Source organism: Epinephelus moara, chromosome 24 (genome assembly GCF_006386435.1).
Source record: "Epinephelus moara isolate mb chromosome 24, YSFRI_EMoa_1.0, whole genome shotgun sequence".
NCBI classification, from domain to species: domain Eukaryota; kingdom Metazoa; phylum Chordata; class Actinopteri; order Perciformes; family Serranidae; genus Epinephelus; species Epinephelus moara.
The window spans coordinates 15441602-15461250 of NC_065529.1; the positions used below are offsets into that span (position 1 = coordinate 15441602).

General features: G+C 38.4%; 1 protein-coding gene across 2 annotated transcripts; it reads right to left on the bottom strand.

The window, feature by feature from the left end:
* Nucleotides 1–499: 499 nt before the first annotated feature.
* On the bottom strand, nt 500–18596 carry cdk4 (cyclin-dependent kinase 4). 2 transcript variants are annotated; one of them, XM_050038426.1, is made up of 8 exons: nt 18339–18596; nt 7855–8089; nt 7633–7768; nt 7291–7458; nt 5741–5850; nt 3900–3950; nt 3668–3803; nt 500–1557 (listed from the first exon to the last, which is right to left on the bottom strand). In XM_050038426.1, the coding sequence occupies exons 2-8, from the start codon at nt 8070–8072 to the stop codon at nt 1468–1470; spliced, it is 909 nt and encodes a 302-aa protein (XP_049894383.1). In that variant the 5' UTR covers nt 8073–8089; nt 18339–18596; the 3' UTR covers nt 500–1467. The 2 variants fall into 2 exon arrangements, with proteins under 2 accessions (XP_049894383.1, XP_049894384.1); XM_050038427.1 differs by lacking the exon at nt 18339–18596 and adding an exon at nt 17567–18274.
* Between the last annotated feature and the right edge of the window lie 1053 nt (nt 18597–19649).

The window sequence follows — 19649 nt, forward strand, 5'->3', positions numbered from 1 at the left end:
CCAAATACAGTTCATTTGCACATACTGCCCACACTGCTATGACACTGAGCTGGTTGAAAATCTGCAACGTTTCTGAGAAAATATCCTGTAATGATGTCATTGGGGTTTGACCCTGGAAAATGCCAATTTACATACATTTACATAAACCCTGAGTGGGGTGGGGGTGGGGTTTGAAAGGTGTGGTATTTAGTGGGCAGGAAGGGAAACTATCAAGTTATGTTAAGGGAAATGTAGAATTGAATGTTGTTGTTCGTTGGAGTTTGAATATCATCATGAGCTAAATTCAGGATACGTGATTTATTTATTTATTTTTTTTAGCATCAATCTCTTGCAAACCTTCCAACTACTTTATGAACGTGAAATAGTAAATCATTTGGTCACCCCAATTTGAAAAGCAAACACTAATCTGCAAAAAAAAAATAGAATAAAATAAAATGAAAAATTTTAAAAAAGGAGAAAAAAGAAAGTACAAGAAATCAGCTCTTGCTGATTTAGACAGTCACATTCATTAACTGTTTATTTGGTCAGTATTAGAAAACAAAAACAGCATTGTGACGCTAACTTTTATTTGTTAGTATCTGATATAGTTCATTGTATTTTTCACAAAATATTTCATAGAATCACGTTTATCCATGTTATACGGACTGTCATCTGTATAATAATACACGAATGAAATCTGAATGCGATTACATTTTTTTTTTATTCATTTGTAGTTGCAGTGCTGGTTGATTTAAGATGGTTTTAGCAAACAGACAGAAACCGTTTAAAAATGAAATGAAGTCCAACCCTTCAGTCCTCAGACAAAAGAAACATTTATAACAATATTTAAGGGCAATACCAGTATTTTTGTCATGTGTGTCTTTCTTGTGCATTTTCTTCTGCATATTTCAGACTATTATTTCATTTCCTCATGATTTTCACAAAACCCATGGTCTTTTTGTTCCTTTAGTATGATAGTATGATAAATATCAACAAAAATACAGTACGATCACTAACGACTGGCTCTTCTAACCCTGAGGTGTCACTTCTGTCAGGCTATGTTCAGCCTGTAACAAGAAAAGACGACATCTCCGCTTCCCTCTGTCTAAACACTGTACAAAAGTAACAAGAGCAACATTTCAGAGAAGACGACAGACGTTTCTGTTCATCGGTCCCTGTGGACGGGACTGATACATAAATCAGACATCAAAAACACTGGTACTGTCCTTGAAGACACGACATGTTAACATCATTAATTGTGACGTCGGAAAGCATGCCAGTGATCCGTCTGTTCACTCCTCTTCTTTTTTTATTCCATTTCTCAGGCTTTAATCCTTTTTTGATGTAGGAGTAACAAAAAAAATATCCCAAAGCACAACCCAGGCATCTTGAAAGGTAATGCACTGAATAAATTTTAAATCCTTTAAGGTTAGGCCAGGTCTAAACTTAGACACTGTTACCTCTCATTGCACATTTCACTGCATCGTTTCAAGTCAATGTCTCCTGATCCTGAAAATATGGATGTTCAAGGACATTCAGGGCCGATATTCGTTTCACAGGGTCGAAGGTCAACATTTTCTGTGGAAGAAAGAATAGCAGGATATTAGATCTGCGTCAGGTCTTGGGAACAGTTCCAAATTTTGAGAAATACCTTTATCCTCTCTCTTGCTGAGAGTGAGGTGAGGAGGTTAATATCACTCTCTGTTTTTGTCTTAGCTTAGCATAAAGACTGGATACAAGAGAGAATCAGCAAACCTGGCTCTGCCCAAAGGTAACAAAATCTACCTACCAGCAACTCAAAAGATCTCTAATCAACATGTTTATGCCATTTAAAAAATCAAAGATAAAAGACAATATGCTGTTTATGCAGGGTTATGTGCAATACTATCTTTTGACCAGGACAGTTGCCAGGCAACCAGCGGAAAGAGCAGGAAGTTACTGGTCAAAAAAAGAAGTTTAAGAAAGTCACCAAAAATTAGCTAATATAACTCATTAGCCTTCTATGGTCAATAGGAGTTAGATACTTTAACAAATTCTTGCCTAAAATCGTGTTTTTCATTTCACACTTAAAGGGGAGCTTCTGTATTTTTCAACCTGGACCCATTTTCCCACATTTTGTGTCTAAGTGACCAATGGGAACAATGATTTTTTGAAATAATCCAGTACTGAGACAGAGCGTTGCAGCCAGGAGCTGCAAAGAGGCTGCAATATAACCACTTGGGGCAACTAAGACCTGAATGTATGCACTTTAAGTGCTTGTTTTTGTCACTGACATGCTCAGATTGTTATTATAAGTGTCCAACAACATTATGGAAAGGACCCTACAGAGATAATAAACATTTTTCTTTACCTTTCACTTTATCCAGTCTGTTTGCCTAACAAAGTCTCACTCAAGGAGAAGTCTCGTTCGTAAGTATTTCAAGAGTTGATAACAAACAGATGGCATCAAGCAAAAGGTTAAAAACAATGTTTTATTTCTTTGTAGGATCCTTTCCATAATGTTGTCAAACATCTGAACCTGTGAATAGCAAAACCAACCACTTTTAGTGAGAACACTGGGGAATTACATTGCAGCCCATTTCACAGCGCTCTCACCCTATACTGTACCCATATAAAAATTCTTTCCATTTTCAGCTTTTCACACTGTGTTCTCTTAGTCCAGGGCTATCGTTATCCTTGGACTAAGAGCTGGCTCTTGTCTAAACTTAGCCCATTTTCACACACACACACACACACACACACACACACACACACACACACACACACACACACACACACACACACACACACACTGTTAAGACCAGGGTTAACCTAAGCCCAGGGCTATAGGATTCATACTGCACTTCTATTAGCCCTGGATTAAATTTCTGTTGGACCACGTAACTCATGTTAACATTATAGAATTCTATAGTTCACTTAGATCTGTTTCACACTGGCAACTTTTAGCCCTGGTTTAATTCCATTTTCAGGGGTTGACCCTGAAAATCCAGGGCTAACCAAGCTCCAGAGCCCTGGGTTAAGTCAGGGTTAGTCTGCTTGGAATGTGTCAGGATTGTACCGGTGTGGATGCTGTTTTAGCCCCGGGCTGACAGCTCCCTTAGCCTGAGGCTAAATGTAGTGTGAAAAGCTTATTAGTCACAAAACCATGGGAAGACAGGGTCCAAGCTGAAAAATACCAAACTTTCTCTTTAAACCTTTATTTTCTACATTATATATAGAGCGGCAAAATAAAATATACCATTTACTTTAAAAGGTATTGTGAAGGCACTTGTCCAGAGAAGCAACATTTGCTGTATATTTTGTTTTTTAGATCTCGTTAAATTAAATATTACTCCATTTAAGAAAAATGTGATTTTACGTTTTATGTTCAATTTTACCAGCACTGTAAATTATAATGCAGAAAGAAAACTGTCCAAGTTCAGATGGGACTGCTGTGTGTCCTGCTCTCTCCTCTGGTTGAATCAGCTGGTTAGGTAACATTAGTCATGAGAATTTCTAACAGTGCGCCAGTGAAGATTTTGTGGCTTGTGTTAAACATCAGCAGACTATTAAAAGAGAAAGTTCCTCTGGAGTCTGAGGTTAATGATCTGTTACTGTCCTGATTTCAACTCTATATACAGCTGAAAATGAATCAATTTCCAGGAAGGATGGACTCAGGCTTTAATTTTAATTCACGGTGAAGTCTTACCAGCAATAGTTGCGCCCCCTGCTCATTTATCTCTGGAACAAAGTCAGTGATTGGGCGAGGTAAGAGAGGGGGGAAGTGTTTTCTTGAGAGTGTTACGTCAGTTGGCCACTCATCCTCTGGTGGCAGGCCAATAACTCTGAAATAAAACAGAATTTTCAGTAAAATAGGTATAATATATGAATCATATAGTTATGTAAATGTGATGGAGGCTATTTTTTTTTTTTTAACTCACTCAAAAATTTTGCCGAGTTGGTCCACTTCTGATTCTCCGCAGAACAAAGGTCTAACAGACACAAAGTTTGTACCAAAGTTAATAGATTGAAGCAGACATTGTATAAGGTCACATGTCTGCAACTGCTGTTTGTGCAGGAGGGCAAACAGTAACATGATGTCCTTTAGGCACAGATTAACAGCTTGGCATTGACTTTCATGACTCTACTGTTTGAATAAGCTTGCATAATATTACGTACATAAACTTGTTAATGATACTATGAACAAATTATTGTATCATCACTATCACTAACTACACACAAGGTAATTATTTCGAAGCATGAATCTCCATACTGGAGCTGACCGCTGTATTCATGCATTGTGTCATTTGTACCACTAGATGGAGCTACCGTGTGTGTCACTGCACTGGTTCTAGGGAGAAACACTGCAAACAAGACTAATAAGCATTAAAAAGCTTCAGTCACTTTAAGGCTTTTGCTTGCACAAACTGTTGTGGGCATGCACACACCAGTCATGTTTGGATGTGTTGAAGTCTTTGAGCTGTCAGTGGGTTTGTATCAACATGCATGATGATGATGATTACACTTGATTTCAAGACGTAAAGTAAAACTATAGCAGTTTTCAGAGTAAATTTATTGCAGACTTGGTTGGAAGAAGGCTGAAATAAAATACGTGTATGTGCCATAACATAATGAGTGTGGCAAAGCAAAGCTGTTTTTCCCCACTTTCACCTCCCGACAGTCTGAAGTTCCAGACCAGATTTCCCCGGAGCCTCTGATAACCTCGTAATGTGATCCATTTACAGATAAAATCTGAACCCTCTGCAAACTCATCACGGCTGCTCTGACGTTTAGATGTGTGATATGTTTGAGTTAAAATCTGGACGCTCACATCCCCAGGTAATGAGTGTTCCTATTATCGTCAATGAGAGAATGAGTCTAACGTTAATACATACCTCTCTCTGCCAAGAAGATCAGTATCATATTGTATAGTGTTCAATGTTCTCTAATGACTCATAATATAGTGTTAGTATGGCTGGGACTATAAAAAGGAAAAGCTCTGTGTGCAGACCTTGCTCTTAAAAGTTATGTTCATGTACAGCTAGTTTGTATTAGCATTTAAAGGAGATGTTTTTTCAAACAACATAATGTGGAAACATTTATATTTAGCATATAAGCTAACTGTTCGTTGTTAATTCATTTCATCTGTTCACTTGAAACACAAGATGGGACAAGACTTTTGTTAATATTTAACCAAAGCCACAATCTTTCCCCAACCTAGTAACCTAAACCTAACAACAAACAAACAGGAGGCTGTGCTTTGTGCACCCTACCCTTATTATTTATATTCAGTACAAAGATGCAGTTCTCTCTGGATTGAAAAAACATTGCCAGAGAACATAATCTAAGAAGCCGTTTCCTCCAAAACGTGTTTGGCAAAGCAAATTAGAGGTATATATGTATTTCGTAGGAGACGTGGTTTTCAAACTCTGAGCTAGCCTGGGGAGTTATAGAAAACTAGAACTCACTTTGTAAGCACAAACCTGCACCTTGCAAAGGTACCTTCGGGATATATGTAATCGAATCTCTGCTACTTTGTAACTTAATAAGATCACTACCAAAATCTAATGCACTCTTCCTTTGCCTGAGGCGTCTCTTCTCACGGAATTATATCAAAATCTGTTCATGTTTTTGAGAGACATATTTTTAAACCTGGATTTTAACACTGACACAGGTATGCACATACTATCAAAATACAACTTACTGATCATAACAAACATATAAACAGGATTATATATATATTGCCAGTCATCTTTATCTGAACATCACTCTGGTGACTCACTTGCGTCTGAACATCTCAGCAAAGATGCAGCCGGTGCTCCAGATATCCACAGGTGTGGCATAACTGGACTGCAGCAGAACCTCGGGGGGTCGGTACCACAGTGTCACCACCTGGGAGACACAAACATGGAATCCATCATCTGTATAATCATTTCAATGCAAGTGAGAAAATCACTAACCAACAAAAACATATGGTGACATGTAGGAAATGATGTACTCTTTTGCAACTTTTCGGTCATCAACAACAAAATAACTGTGTTTAATCTGCTGCTCTGGCTCTGCTGACCATTTTCCAAAGCTTACCGTACATTTTAGACATCCTTCCTTCCTTCCAGGTGACCTCTCTTTTTAACTAATTTTACTACAGTATAAATACCAAGTTACAAAATGTACTTTGTGTTTAGTACTAATTGGCAAATGTTATTATGCTAATAAGCTAAACTGAGATGGTTTTGGACCTACAAATATTACCTTCTGTATGACCTTTCTTTTAAAATTAATTTTACTGCATTACAAATATCAAGTCTAAATTGAGATGATTTCAGACTTCCTACCCTCCAGGTGACCTTCTTTTTAAATTATCATTACTACAGTATAAATATCAAGTCACAAGTTGTTTGTGTTCAGTGCTAATTAGCAAATGTTAGCATGCTCCCTGTCTACAAGATAGCATTTAGCTCAAGAGCTGCCTAACAGCTCTACTCTAGTTAAAAAATGAATTCAGACCTACGAACATTACCTTCCATATGACCTTTCTTTAAAAATTAATTTTACAACATTACAAATATCAAGTCACAAGCTGTACACTGTGCTTGGTTCTTATTAGCTAATGTTAGCATGCTAACAAGCTAAACTGAGATGGTTTAAGGCTTCCTACCTTCCAGCGGACCTTCTTTTTAAATTATCTTTACTACAGTATAAATACCAAGTTACAAACTGCACACTATGTTTACTGTTTATTAGAGAATGTTATCATGCTAATAAGCTAAACTGAGATGGCTTTTCAGACCTACGAGCATTACCATCCATGTGACCTCTATTTAATAATTAATTTTACTACATTACAAATATCAAGTCACAGGCTGTGTACTGTGCACAGTGCTTATTAGCTAATGTTAGCATGCTAACAAGCTAAACTGAGATGCTAAACTTGGTAGCTATCACCTGTTGAATATTAGCATGTTAGCACTATCTTTGTGAGCAAGTTAGCATTTAGCTCAAGGGCCGCCTCATAAGTCTAGTTGAAACTGGAAAAAAAATATTAATTCAATAAAGCTCTAACCAAGGTTTTACAGTTAGCTACTGGGAAAAAAAACACATCACACTCTTGCTATTTCATCAGGAAACTGAATAAGCTAACATGTCTGCATTGCTGAGTCACTGATGAACACGAAAAAGATCAGAATGATAGAATAGTTATCTCAACCAAACTATCAGTGGCTTGAGGTTTTTTTTAAACTAAAAATAAATAAATAAATAATTATATGCTTTGGAAAACGCTGTATATGCGACACAAAAAACACTACTGGTGCAGTCCAGGTGAGTTCTTACCACAGGAGTGAGGGCCATGTGGCAGCTGTAGATCCTGGCCAGGCCAAAGTCAGCCAGCTTCACCTGGCCCTGGCTGGTTACCAGAATATTCTCCGGTTTCAGGTCTCGGTGCATCACGCGGTTAGAGTGAAGGAATGCAAGACCGCACAGTAACTGCCTCATCAGGTCCTGCAGAAACACACAGGAATATTTCAACTGTAACTAAATATTTCGACAGAGGTTGCTTTAAAACTTGGTTAAAAGGCCCTAAATAACAAACCCACTCCATTCTTTCCAGTTTGCTTCCTTCTGATCAATTTGACAGATTATGCAGTTTTGTTCAGAAATTGTGCTATTTCTCACTTTAATGCGGGTGGGGGATAATCCTGGAGCTGGGGCTCTCTCTAGGTACGTCTTGAGGTCTTGGTCCACATGTTCAAACACCAGAGTGACTTTAGTCTCCTGGTCCGATCTTTGGGTGGCACATACATCCATAAGTCTGCAATGCACAACAAAAACAGTGATTTCTGTAAGAGGTGTTCAAGGTGAATTGTAGCTGACACAGCACTTTGACAGCTGTCTCACCTGACCACGTTGGGGTGATCAAACTGCTCCAGCCTTCTCAACAGAGCCACCTCTCTGACTGTGGAGACCGGGAGGCCATTTTGGTCTGTCTGGACACGCACGCTCTTCAGAGCCACAAACTGCCCACTCTCTGTGTCCCGGGCCTTGTAAACTGTCCCGTAAGCGCCTCCTCCGATCTCTGCCACAGGCTCATACTGGATACTGGTGCCGTGGGCCATGGCCAATATCAAACAGACTGGAGACAGAGTATGACACACAAATCAAATCAAATCAGATGCAAAACCTTTTATGCTATTAATTACAATAAAAAGACAATATAAGGTTATAAATTATGTATGTAGAGTTTTCAGTGCTCTATTTAAAATCAAAAAGACTTGTCTTGTTCTTAGCAGCCCACATGCCCTCTTATATATATGACTTTTTAAGTTCTATTGGAAAAATTGAAATCCAAGTGCATGAACGACTCAAAAAAAGTAGGAAGCAGAGATTTTTAAACATCACACAAATCTGCAGCCTGGAGCTGTTCTACTGAAAATACTGGAAATGAAACAGGGACTGACTGGAAACTTTAGCTTTACTTTAAACACATCACTACATAATACAACAGAAAGTAACACAGACCCCGCTCCCACTGGCTTTCATCTAGGATCGACTGCCCATGTTAACTAAAATGACCCTAAACTCAAACCTACCCAGTAGACAGACTTTGAATTAATATAAAAATAAAGTTGCAAGAAAATGTAGGCTGCTCCTTGATGAAGATTCAAACAGAAAAAAGTGAAAACATGCAAAGCGGGAGAAATACATAAAACCATCAAACAGCCAGTAATCCCCAAAGTAAAGCTCAAAGCACAGAGTTAAATGACATTAAAGGACATGACATAATTTTTCTATTTCTGGTGTCTTTATTTTAGTCTTTTTGGTTGTTTTCCTTTTCTTCAAATGTCTCAATATTTAATGTTTTCTTTACATGCAAAGACAGAGTTTACAGCTATGTGCATTATGTTAGTATGCATCTGGATTATTTTGTCTTGTATGTACTTTGCACACCACTTTATTTTAATGTTGTATTGCCTATTCTAATAGTTACCTGGTACCTGCATTTTACAGCCATGTCAGTCCAGACTCATATATGTAATGAAGATTTTGAAGGTATTTAATAACAGGCATTCAGTGTATTTTTTGGCCAAGTGGAAGTTATCACTATATTGACATGATTCCAGTGAATAATTAGCAGAGAAACACGCTGTCTTCAATCAGTACAGAGGACTGATAGAGAACTTTGTCACATGGTGCAACGACAATCACCTGAAGCTCAACATCAGCTAAACAATGAGCTTGCAGTGGACAACCAGAGGAACAAGAGAGAACACAAAGCTGTAGCCATGACAGTTCAAATATGAATGTTGCGTCAAAGAAGTTACAAATTCTAACACGTGAATGTCTAACACACATCTTTGGCCCGGCAGCATATAAGATCTAAACAATAAGCAAAGTTTCAAGGTGGGCACCCAAGATTAGTGTCACCAATTCAGTATCCGACCAAACGTCTCACCTTCTGAGTTGCAGAACATGATGTCACAGTGACATCACTTCATCATTTTAGAGACATAGACATTTGTGTGACATGTTTGTCATAATTAGCATCTGAATTCTGGAGTTATGGCCAAAACTGTGTGTTGTAAGGTCACAGTGACCTAAAACTTTGACCTTCCACCACCAAATTCTTATCAGTTCATGTTTGAGTCCAAGTGGAAGGTTGTGCCAAATTTGAAGAAATACCTTCAAGGCGTTCCTGAGATATCAAGTTTACAAGAATGGGACAGACAGAGGGACAACCCAAAAACATAATGCATCTAACCAGGGCTATTGCCACTGCGGAAGCATGAAAAACACAAATGTCAACTCATGATGGCGTTAGAAGAAAAGTCCGGGATCACCAAAGTTCTTAGAATACATTGTCTAGGAACCTGAATGTCCGTAAAAACAAAAGTCAATAGCAATCCATCCCGTAGTTGTTGAGTTATTCAAGTCTGCAACAAACTGGTGGACCAAGTGACATAAAAAACATCTCACCACAGTGAACCAGTATAATGAACTTTCAGTACTGGACAAGGAACAGCCCTCTCTGGCTGTGAGAAGCTGCATATACAATAAGACATTGCAGGATGCTTCAGTGCAAGTAAAGTAGTGCAGGAGCGTGGAGGAGAGCTTCATCTAATGATCAGTCGGAGCAGCTGGCCATGTATGGAGCAGCAGACCTCTGACCCTCATCAGTGTCTGAGGAGGAGATAATCTGTATGTGGTGCAGTCATGTAAGTTCTCAGTTTGCATAACAACACACCAATCTGTTGTAACACTGCGCTTGACAAAGGGAAACACAGGCTGTTTCTTTTTACCTTAGTAACACCATTTGTAAAACACTGCTGCTTTATGCTGTCTGTCAGTGTGTAGTGGTTAGAGCACTGCTGTGTACAGAATAGGCAGCATCAAAGAGGGACACGCTCTACAGCTCAACAACCTGGAGGATGTGCCAAGAAGCTGACTCGGCTATTCTGACTGTGCTGAATGTGCAAAATTTGCAATTACACAAATATTGTTGAAGATTGTAAAACTGTGTCTAAATAAAATGTCTGGATAGGACTGTCTCATCCAGTGAGTTAAATGCCTAAAAGACATCGGATTACTTCATCACTGTGATACAAAGATCCTGTAAATCAAATAATGTACTGAAGCAGCTCTGTCTGCTGATTTGCAACATTTCCCAACACAACCAGAGATAATTAAACTATAGCTACGCTACAGCAGTTTATCTCACAGTAGACACATCGCTTCTGTTTCATCATATTGCCCAACTCTATCATCTATATTAATTAGAGCCAATAAAATCAGGTTTCAATTCCCTGTTAGGGGTCGATAAAGTTCAGTTATCACCGGGGAGGTGAGCATTTAACACAATCAGGCTGCTATAAACACTTACAGATAAACATTAAAATGGAGGCAGACGTTTTAAACCTGCATTATTACAGGGCTTACACTCAATTCTGATTGGTCTGATGGGTATTTCTGATTAGCAGATTGTTGCTGTGAATAACAAACCATTGCTGTGGATGCACTTCTCATCAGAGACATGCAGCAGAAGCAAAAAAATAATTTACAAATCAACATTTAGTATCAAACTATTAATTTCTTTAGTAAGCAGCCATGTAATAAGCTAGATAATTTGCAGCAATGATGCAAGACCTTCATCACGCAGCCACGGTTCATTTCGCAATGATGACTCACTCGCTGTATTATTCCTTACTTCACTTAATTTCTTTTTTTGGCCCCTTGGTGGCAATAATACAAGATAAACACAACACTGAAAAAAATATCACCTTTCAAATTTCTAACAGCAATGATGCTAGCAAACCTATTTACACATTCAGCAGACGCAAAGTGATTTTCAGGATTCATACAGACATGGGAAAGTCAAAGTCAAGGACTTTCAAGTACTTTTTCAAGCACTCATTTTTATTTTCAAGGATTAAATTGTTTTCTCCACGACCTTCTGTTGCAACAGAAATATGCAAATTCATAAATGGAGCAAACACATGCTACCAGGGCTTAAACATAACTTACTATCAATTAACTGATTATTAATATTCAGTTAAGGCATGAGATTGGCGAAGAATAAAAAAAGCAGGAACACGTACAGAGCACAGAGCAGGTCGCAGCTCGTACTGCTCAAACAACATTAGAAAATAATTGCAAGCACAGCCGATCTCCATTTCCTGGTTTAAAATATTTTCTAAAACATTTAATTAAGTATTTTATCATTTTGTTATCTTCTCAATTTTATTCAAGTACTATTTTCAAGGAAATGTCTGATTTTTAGATTTGGTACTTAAATTCCAGGTGTTGCTGATGAGCCCTCTGGAGGTGTTGTGGGCCTATCATAGACACACCAGTAAAGCAGAGTACCCACCTGATTACCCCCAATGAAGCGTTTGCCCTCCCTGGCCCCAACTTTCCCTTACAATCTCAAGTATGTGCAACAAAATTGACCAGTTAAACTCTGCCCTCATCAAAATGGGGGAAACGGGGAAGGTAGAGTGTGCGGCCCAGTCCGGCAGGGGAGTGTTCAGTCCACACAGATGTCTCTCCTTGGCTCTGCCTCCCCTAGCTCCTTCTTACTTTTCTATCTAACTATGCTCTTTCCTACTTTTCTATCCATATCACCTTAACCCTTTGGCCCCCACTCGGAAACCCACAGGTGGCACTATTACTCCCAATAATAGTCTCAGTATGTGCATCAACGGATTGTACCATCTATTCCTAAACTGAACAGAGTGCCGAATTCAAATACTTCAAGCACCTTAAGCACTTTGTTCAAACCCTGGATATTAGTATTAATTTATAGTCATTTTTCCCAGCCGGCTGGCGGCATTTTAGCTCAGTTTTGGTCTCCACCAACTTCTGAGAGGAAATGTCCGGCTCTTTAGCTGCTAAGTGTTCCACTATGTCCACCAGCTAGTTGCCTATTTAGTGTGACTGCTGTTTGGTGCTGGAGGTGCAGTCAGTCTATAATACCCTGATACTGCTGGGAATGACGTTGATGAGAGCAGAGAGAAGAAAAAACAGTAAAGTTAAGAGCTGTAAAACCAAAACAATTAGCTACAAGACACTAAAATGCTTTGAAGAGCTGAGGTAAACTGCATAGGGCAATAATTCACATGCACATGGCCATTTGACCGGTTGTTAAATTAAAAATGTTGTTTGGTGCAGTTTTAACATCATATAGCGGTAACGACAGCTTCACTCACACTTTTCACCTTTTCAGTGGAAACAGAGTGGCTGTTAATATACAACCCTTCTCATTTTTTAACCATTCTGGCGGCAGGAGTCAACTATGCTTGGAGCTTAATGCACAGCATTTTATGGCGAGCTGTGCTGGCCTCTATTAGAGTAAGGCCTCGTAAGAGCTCTCCAGGTACTTCGGGTGCAAAGCACGGAAATATGTGAAATATTTTTAGACATATCCAAAGAGCAATTCATCAATGCTCTTCTACATTCGCCAAATGTTTTATAATCCGCGAGCTACAGGACAAAGTACCTGACCTCCTGATAGAAGTCAAATGACTCACTGAACGAGACGCCATTTTAAAGCAAATACACTTGATGAAGGACTTTTGGCCGCCACTCTGCCAGCACAGGAAGCACGTTCAACCACTCAACCCAAAACAGCTTTTCTGTCCCGTCCCCTCTAACTTTCCTCTGGCCTCTTCACCAGCGCCATCCATCAGCACACAACCACAGAGACACAGCATCATCCCACTCCTTCCTTCCCTTTGTTCAAGCCTCCATACAGTGCACCCCTTCCACCTACTCAACACTGACACCTGTCACCTTCATACCAGGCATTACGTCCTATTTAATAGTGGTGCTTCAGTGCTCCTCTGCCTCCTCTTATTCCTGCTGCCTTCAGGGCTTTTCCAGTACAGTTCATGGGATGAGGATGTGAGGTGCTAAGTTCAAAATGTCAATGCTCATTATTCTAAAGACAGAGCAGCATCAGCATCATCTTCACAACCCCATCCCTCCTATCAGGTGAGCGATGGCTGCCTAAGAAACCACTGTGCCTGCCTTTAGATCCTCTGTAGTTTGACCTTGATCATGATGCTCAGAATTTTTGTAAAATGATTGACATCTGCCTCTGTGACTGATTTGTTGGTATGGAGGGAAAAATAACTATTAAAGCCCTGTTCTCCACTCATGCTCAACCTGATCTCAAGCTCTGAAAGAAACAGGAAGTGTACTGTCCTTTTTCTAGTATTATTTATTTACTACCCACCATTGCCCACTGCTTATCAATTTTCATACTTTAATCCACAAAGACATCATGATCCATAGGTGATAGATTCGTGTTGATATCTTCGACTAACATAATTTTAAGCCAGCTTATACTGCAGTCAGAAAAATGGATGCAACCAGAGCCGAAAGGATTAGTCTACTGATCCATCAGTCAGCCGAAAGAAAATGTGTCCTTTCAGTCACTTTTCAAACAAAAATGCCAAACATTTGCTGGTTCCAGCTTCTTAAATGTGAGGCTTTGACATTTCATTTTTTTCCTAAATTATAGTTAACAGAATATCTTTGGGTTTTGAACTGCTGGTTGGATAAAATATGCAGTTTGAATACATCACATTGGGCTCCAGGAAATTGCAATTTTCACCACTTTTTGACTTCTATCTTTTATCTTTTCTACAGATAAAACATTAATTTTAATATCTTAATAAAAGATCATCATGAATAAAATACTAAACTGTCCATAGAAAACATTTCGGCGTCATGCCTCACCACACTGTGTGTAAACTATAATCGCAGTGGACTTGTTAGGGCAGACAAAGTGTGAAAGCGATGAAGTGGGGCTGCAGCTAAAATTGTTTCTGCAGGAGAGAGTGAGAAAAGTGCAGTAACAAAAGAGCAGAAACACAATCCACTGCAAGCCATACACTTCAACAAGGATTTCATTCTCTTCTGTTCTGTTGTATACCAGTCTCTTCATTCCCCACAGCTGGTACTCCAAAATCTAACTCCCGAAACAGCTGTAAAATAATTTTGACAGCCTGTTTGGACTGTAACTTTGCATCCACAGTTGCTTTATGAGCCCGGAGAAGAAAACAGATGAACACGGAGCCACTGGTGAATGCTGTAATATACCACATACCGGTGCATATGCCTTTTTTGGGCTAATTTTTAAAATTTAGATGATTTGATGAATCAGTTACAGCCTGTATGCAAATCTCACCAGAGCTGCAGTCAACTAATCTACCAAACATTAAAAACCCAGCATGGTTAATTATATCTCAAGGTATTCAGTTTTACTTTACTGGGTGAAATACTTGATTATAAACTTGTGAAAATAAATGTGAAATTAAACAATATAAGGCTTAATGATGTTATAGCCAAGGGTCTGAATATTCAGATATGCTGCCAAACCACAAGTATTGAAGTGGTCAGTATAAACTGTAGTTAATATGAGGAAGAGATGTTGCATTATGCACGTTAAGCACACCACATTTCTTCCTCTTATGCAAAGATAGTTGAGTCACAGTGTCTGCGGACGAGAAGCCGCCTGCATTCCTGGGTATGTGCAAGAAATACAAATTCCTGTCAACACTATTCATGTCAGAACTCAACTGAGAAATAAGACTGCAAATAACTGTCCTTCGAAATAAGATAATTGCCTTCATTCAGCAACATGAAGAAACAGAACGAAAATACCACCAATATTAAACAACATTTTAATGCAGCATCGTTGTATGTTTTATTTTCAGACTTTCTTGTTATGATGCTTCGACCAAACAAATTCAAGACATAAAGGTTTGTAGCTGATTCTTCACAACTTCAAAATGAAGTTGAGTTGACTACTCACAACAACCTGTATCCATTTTCTACATATGAGACACCCAGTGACCTATCACTGACCTATTGAGGTTCATTACAAAATCATTACATACAGAGAAAGATCCAACTGCATGTGTGCCCAATAAACTTTCGTTTCAACCCTGCAGGAATCTAAGTTCATGAACTGATACTGTACATTATTCAGTAAAAAAAAAGAGCTTGTGTTTGTTTTAAATTACCTTTTGGTACAATTAGTTAGTTAGTGAGTTAGTTAGTAAGATACACAAACTACACTAACTTTAGTTTTTATATCATATATGTGAATATAAATAGAGTTTATTGTTTTAAATTTCAGGCAACTGTTAATGGTGACAATCAATCAATCAATCAATTTTATTTATAAAGCCCAATATCACAAATCACAATTTGCCTCACAGGGCTTTACAGCATACAACATCCCTCTGTCCTTTGGACCCTCACAGCAGATAAGGAAAAACTCCCCCCAAAAAAAACCCTTTAACAGGGGGGAAAAAACAGTAGAAACCTCAGGAGGAGCAACTGAGGAGGGATCCCAACTGTCCTAAATATTGAACTAGAATTTGTGAGCAACAATTTACTTTAAAGGACCACACAGTCTGCCTTATGTTAACAATTAAAACCAGAAATCAATTATGGTCTAGTGGTTACAGGCAAAATTAAAATAACATTTATACAACTACCAACAAAACAGAACTCACTAACACTTTTAGAAAGGGATTAATAACCAAGTAAATCTCTTATTAAATTATTTCTCTTTCTTTCTTTTTATTCTATTTTATTTTTGTTATAAAATGCTCCCCCAATGCTTTTTTTGATGTTTGATAATACTAACACACTTCCATAATCTTCCCAGAACATTCTGGTGTGATGCAACTATCAAAAATGCATTGAAATGCTTACTAATAACATGGCCGTGTTATGATGGTGCAGCACCAGCTTCACTCTCTCGGAAAGCCCCTACAGCTATGACATATGATCATATATTAGGACTTCACAGATTGTCACAGATGTTGGATGCGTAATAAAAAGTAATTAGGCTGATTTTGCAACTTTCCACTGTAGGCAGACTGTGAGGCAACTGCTGTGGGAGGCAGCAGAGACACAGAGGGCCACAAAGACTGAGACAATACTTGATGAGAAAGAAAGAGGCCTTGTAGAAAAGGGTGAATTTCCAGGCCTCTGCTGTCAAATGTCAAATTGCAGAAAATTCGTTTCTTGATAACCAAAACAGAGCTCAATCAACACTTGATTTTTCTTTTTTTTTACTTCAATGCAGAGGTGGAGGAAGTGCTCAGATCTTTTAGTACAAGTAGAAGAACAACAATGTAGAAATACTGTTACAAGTTAAAGTCCTATTGGCATGAAAATATACTTAAACCCATTGAAACCTGGAGCAACATCACCTTTCTTGTGCTGCTTTCAGCACCTTTCCCAAGTATTTAAACTCTGGAGCTTTTGGTGCAATTTCTTTAAAAAATTTGGGGGGAAAAGGCAATGAGCAACTTGGTAAGAAATGTCCCACAAGCTGCCAAAAAAAAAAAATAAGAAAAAAAATAAGAAAAAAAAATAAAAAAGGTTTAGAAAATTATTTTAAAAACTAGGTACCAAAGAAAACACTAGGGAAATACTACATTTATAATATTTGTTATTACATATTAAAGATTATGGTATTATAATTTTTAAGCACTTTTCCAGGTCATTGTTGTTTGTTTTTAACTTTCTTTTTTTTCCTCACTAATTTCTTGTAAATTTTATGGGTTATTTCTATGGGTTAAATTGCTCAGGTTTCAAAGGGTTAAGTACCAAAAAATAAAGGTGCTCATTAGGAAGAATGGTTCAATCTCAGATTAATATAAAGGCTATTATTGGATTATAATTATTAATGTGTGAAGCAGTGCTTTAATGTTAAAGCTAGTAATGGTGGAGCTGATTTTAATGACATAATATAGTTAATCTGCTGGGTAGGCTTGTCAATCTTCAAACCCAATCTATAATACCACATTGTAATTATTAATTATATTTGTATAATTAATCTGAATCTGCAAAGTAGCTAAAGTTAATAAATAAATGTGTTACAGTACAACATTTACCTCTTAAATGTAGTGAGGCAGAAGTATAAAGTAGCAGAAAATGGAAATACTCAAGAAAAATAAAATAGTTCCTTACATTTTTTTTAAATTATGACCTAGATATGTACTGAGGCAGACATTTTACTGTTTGAAAGTAAATCTGTGAGTGCTCTCTGGATGGAAACTATATAATAGCATCACTGTTCTTGACTTACATTAACGAATCTGGCCTGCTGGATTGTTGGTATCATCTGGATCTGTGTCCCCACTTTCATTTGACTACAGGGGAAAATCCAGAACAAAACAACAGCTTGGTCTCATACACCCCCACTGGATTGCAGAATTAGTCTGCTTAAAGTCCTCCTCTGTCTTCATGTGGTGCTCATGTCAAAGCTGTTCTGGTCCTACAGGAAGTGGTCAGGCTGTAACATGACTTGTCACCCTAAAAACATCTCCCCGTTTCCTCCTCCCCAGTGACAGAGAGCAGCTCACAACACCAGAGGAAGAAGAGGGGGGGGGGGCAGATTTTAGCACAACACCTGGAAGTTTCACTGCTGTCTCACAACACTGAGGCCTCCAACAGCCACTATCGATCACCAGTCTGTCAGGATCGATCATCAACCAAACTTCTCTCCCACATTTCATTCATTTAGTCCAGCCGGACATTGCAGACCAGTGGGCGGAGGCAGACACAGGCCAGGAACCCTCTGTCCCGACACGTGGTGCTCCTCCATAGCGCTCCTTTGTTAATTAAACTGGCATAAAAAAGTGAAGCAACAACAGGCCACACGGACCTTTTCCCCCTCCTCACCTACATGTTCACTGACGTGGCGGAGGGAGACAGTAAAAAGTACACACGACAGAGACAGATCACCGCCAGCAACTTCCATTTCCACATCTGTGCCACATTACATAAACTACCCAAGTGTCACATACACACACACACACATGAATAACAGTCATGTAAACGACAGCTCAGACACTCACCTCGCCTGCGTGTGTGTGTTGTGCGGCAGGTAGGCTTTACTTTAGCTTTATGAGGAGGACATGCTCTCTGCTGTGCCACGTATAAACTCCTCCAGAAGCGGGTCAGGAGCGGCAGGTCGGGTCCGGGTGGAGGTTTGCAGCTCCAGCGGTGGATCTGATGAGCAGAGGCCAATCAACAGCTTCTGATTTCGGCCTCCTCTGTTTTTTCTTCCAGCCTGCTGCACTCTTTTTGGGGTTGTCGCTTCCTGTTGCTTCTGGCAACTCTTGGAGGAGGCGGAGCTAAAAATCTTCACAGCATTGTCATGTATGGAGACCTTAAAGCTCAGCTGTGGCACATAAAGTTACAGACATCATATAATCCATGTTCCACAGCTGCAAAATACATGGTTTTATATCAGTTCTTTTTGTCTGCTGTTGTTTATGTAAGATACTAGAAATACATGTAGACACACCGACATCAGCATACCACAGAAAATGTTTTAAATTATGTATTTACAAACGTAACAAAATACATAAAGCATAATACTTTAAGGGAGTTAAATGATTGTGCTGGTGGGATTAAAAAATAAATAAAGCCATCTCACCAAAAAAACATGTAAAACTAAAGTATATCCATGAATAAAGAAAACAATGTATCAAAAATATTAGCACAAGATAAAAAGGGAGAGAAATAAACAGTCATACATAAATCAGTTATATCACAAGTAATGCATGCAGCTGCGAGGAGACAGAAGGCCACCATATATAAAATTCAGCTGATCAAATGAGCTTCAAGCAAATACTTGAAATATGCTGGCAACGATTTGTCTCTTTGTTTTTTGTATTGTATACTCTACAGTTGAGTAAAAACTGCACCAACCTTTATTTCCATCTGTGAAAGATTTTTCAAAAACAATTTTTTGTCATCAGTTTAATTACACGGTTCATAATTCCAAAGTCATCCTATTTTTTTATAGTTAAAGATGCAAAGGTGCAAACTCTAATTGCAAATATGAAAACAGCATTAGTGAAAGAAAGGAATTTTTTAATTAATAAACCAAGAGAATACCATAAAACTCCAATGAATAACCTGGGCTATTATTTACTCAAATCACTGAAATCAACAGGCCTATATTTGAGACAGGCTTTTAATTCCTTTCGCACAAAACTGTTGCTCAGCAGAGATCAAGAAATACAATCAAATTGTTTATGTAAACCAGTATAAATATTACTTGTATAAAAATTGGGCTTCAGATAATATATCAATTATGAATCATTCATTTGATCTAGCTCCGACAGACAGAGCATCAGAGAGAGAGTGAGTTATGGTAC

Excerpts from the sequence above, each read along its gene's own strand:
- cdk4 (XM_050038426.1), bottom strand. The coding sequence starts at position 8,072 with ATGGCCCACGGCACCAGTATCCAGTATGAGCCTGTGGCAGAGATCGGA. Across the intron at positions 7,459-7,632 it reads TATCCCCCACCCGCATTAAA|GACCTGATGAGGCAGTTACT; the intron begins GTGAGAAATAGC and ends GTGTTTCTGCAG. Across the intron at positions 5,851-7,290 it reads ACATGGCCCTCACTCCTGTG|GTGGTGACACTGTGGTACCG; the intron begins GTAAGAACTCAC and ends TGTGTCTCCCAG.